Source organism: Echinococcus granulosus, assembly GCF_000524195.1.
Source record: "Echinococcus granulosus chromosome Unknown EG_S00017, whole genome shotgun sequence".
NCBI classification, from domain to species: Eukaryota; Metazoa; Platyhelminthes; class Cestoda; order Cyclophyllidea; family Taeniidae; genus Echinococcus; species Echinococcus granulosus.
In genome coordinates, this window is record NW_020170397.1 from 84266 (window position 1) to 87433 (window position 3168).

Here is a 3168-nt window from a genome sequence, read left to right on the forward strand (position 1 = left end):
TTAGTACTAGTCAAAATTTTTTCAAACGGCAAGGAATAAAAATAAAAACTTTTATGGAAATTTTTTCCTGCAATTATTGCTTGCTGTTAATCGCGTGTATGGAAAATACGACGGCACGAACCTGAAACGGTTTGAGGGTCACAGCATCCAGCCCCTTTTACCCCCCCTTGGCAATGAGAGAGCTTTTATCCCATTCCTTTTGGCATAACTGCAAATTTTAAACTATCTTTTAGAAATGTATTTTCATGGTGTGCAATTTTCAAGATATCATTTTGATTGGTTAACTAGAGCTGCAAAAATTTACAAAGTTTAGTGCAATAACAAGTCAGAATAAACCGTACTGGCCTTTAAAGAAAAACATTACATTGTGAACAAAGGTCAAGTCAGTGAAATCCAATTAAACTTCCAATTTTTACGTTTGAAGGGAAAAATATCACTACTTCTTATTTGATTCCTTTAAATTGAAATGTATATGATATCAAAATGACATTTAAAACCGCGTAGTCCTCTTGTAAGTATTATCATCAAGGTCTACTCAGCTGTGGTTTTTTTAAACGTTATCAGCCGCAAGACGAATAACGATGATGACATAAATTTTTCGACTGGGGTGAATGCTACTTATTTGCATCAGTAGCAGCACATGCTTTGGGTCTCGTGGGGCTTCCCAAATATCGAGTCCTCGGTAAGAGGAACTGTATCGAGGTGAAATTCATTTGAAGGGAGCAATATTTCACAACGAGTGTCAATCATGCTAGCCGGTTTTTCTCATAGTATTTGCTCAAAAGAAACATGAGTAGATAGAGTGCAAATTTCTCCAAAAATGGCGCAAATCGTTGATAATTTGGACTTTATGGCAACTGATTTTCTTTTATGCGCAGTTAATGAACTGAACTTGAAACTAAAGGCTTCCTTAAAGTCGCCGCTACTTTGGTATTCCTTTTTTGATGAGGATTTGCAGGCTTAAAGAAGATGTCTTTCCAGTGTTTTAGCAACTATTCAAGGAAATCAGCAAGGCTAAAGGTGTAGAAAAGTTTCGGTTCCATCAGAATGGTAGCAGAACTTGAAAGGACGGTTATTTTTGACCACATTATGCAGCAAATGCAACACTATCCTGTTTACTACATAGAGATTGTGCACCCTGAAACTTGATGGGCTTTAAACAAATTCTGACGCAAATTTAAAAAAAAATATCTCATTTTTTATAATTTAGCAAAACAGAACGTATCTCCTATGCATACGCATGTAGCGGTATTCTGTTGTTGTGAATAAAAGATTTGCTCACTAGGGATTAGGGAGGCTTCACTGCGGCTTCAATGGCCGCTTCGACAGCAGCGAAGGTCATTCGTTCGATCATACGGTCAATGTTTTCCATTGAGCAGCCAAATACCTTCAAGAAAGCCCCGCGAATCGGACAAGACATTCCATCTGGAATACTTTTGATTGCCGTTATGCATCGTAGAAGCCCCTCCCTCTGTTCCGAACTAGTTGGAAAGCAGGCTTGGATGTAGACTGAAAGATTTTGATGGAGAAGATCACATAAAGACGAAAGGTGCTCAAATTCGGCTTGATTTGCTAAAAGTTAAAAGTAGACAAGCAATTCTTAACAAATAAGTAAATTAAAGAGAAGAAAAGTGAAAATTATACTTACCCGATTCGGATCCTAGGCTAAAAAGACAAAGAGTCTTCAATAAACTGAATTCATCAGTAGAAGGTTGAAGATGAGTTAGAGCGCAAGTAAGAGATTCAATTCTTTCTGTTGCGTCTAGAAGGAAAGACAAGGGAAAAAAAAGAGGTTTATTATTGTGTATTTTATTTACTCCACTTTCTGGAGAAAAGGAGGTTCTTTGAACCCACGGCAAGGTTGCTCAAATGGGCAAACACAGGTTAGGTGACCTCCAGTCACTGAGGTGATCGCGCTGATCACATGCACGAGGAATGCGGAGGGGACTTGCAAAAGAGGAACTGTCACGTCATTGCTTATCCATTTTTCTCTTCTTTTTGGTGTTTGTATGCCCTGAGATTGAGCTGGAGCATTAACCGTGACTGACTTTACAGCACAGTGCTAACGACTGACTGAATGACTGCATATATCCGCTCGTGTCACAGGCTCGAGTGGTGGTACTCCAAGCAGTCTCTCTCGCAGCAGGAGAAGAGACAGACGTGCTAGTCGTTTGTACATGAATACGAAGATACGCTTGTGTGAATGAACTGCGTGAGAAAGCACTCCATGAGGAGGTTATTTATTAGCTTCTTACAGCTACTTGTAACATTAAGAGGGGTGGAGAATACACTTCTAGCCGGGACTCTACCGATGGCACACAGAAAAGTGAGTCAGTAAATCGACTTCTAGGCAGTTATTTCAAATGGTGTAAATCAGTAAATCATGAACACAGTTGACCATAAACTGATGTCTGGCTCTGTTCAGCATACACACGCCTCTTAGCCGACACCAACTGCGGCTTCACCTTTGAAGATCAAAGTCCGTTACCTGCATTTCTTCCATTCACATTTGGTATATACCCATGATGTATGCCAAAAATAAGCTTATCGTATCTTGCCAATGTGCTGCTCCAGTTCTTCTCACCTATTTGATAGCATGTCAACGGTGTCACCGTATTGTAACATGATTGGTGATTGATGGGAGTGTTCGCACATGTGCAGTGCTTCTTGCAGCAGTGAAGTGAACTGAAGAAGGAGAGGATTTTGGCATGTCTATGGATGTCCTCTTGCCTGTTGTGTAGCTGAGCGAAGGTTCTTATCATGTTATAACCAATTCAATACGAATGGACGAAATTACTGTTAAGGGCCTAACAAGTCACAAACGGTGGCATCGCCAAGTTTTAAAGTTTTCCATTAGACTCAAGGAAACAGCGAAATAATATAATTATTGTACTAGGAAAATAGCCAAAAAAAAATATATAGCCAGGCTAAAGATGAATTGAGTCCAGCATTACCATTGGTTACAACATTTAACCGTTTGGAAGATGAAGAAGGACAAATTACAGTGGACTCAGGATGGATTTATACATTCACGTAGTCCACATGAATTCGCTTATCTCAGTGTTTAACCAAAATCTGGTAGACAGCTCTCTCAATAAAAGAAACTGGAGTAGATAAATCATCCTAGAGCAACTCGCTCCACTGCTGTTATGGTATTCAATGTGTACT

General features: G+C 39.5%; 1 protein-coding gene across 1 annotated transcript in view; it reads right to left on the reverse strand. All coding sequences in view use genetic code 11, as the record gives it.

Moving 5' to 3' along the window:
• Nucleotides 1-1288: 1288 nt before the first annotated feature.
• Nucleotides 1289-3168, reverse strand: part of EGR_03278 (hypothetical protein) — a gene marked incomplete at both ends in the record, with an annotated part of 7952 nt that continues 6072 nt past the window's right edge. Inside the window, one exon of the mRNA XM_024492527.1 lies at nt 1289-1425. Coding sequence (XP_024352928.1) covers nt 1289-1425 — 137 coding nt within the window. The remainder of the gene's footprint in view (nt 1426-3168) is intronic.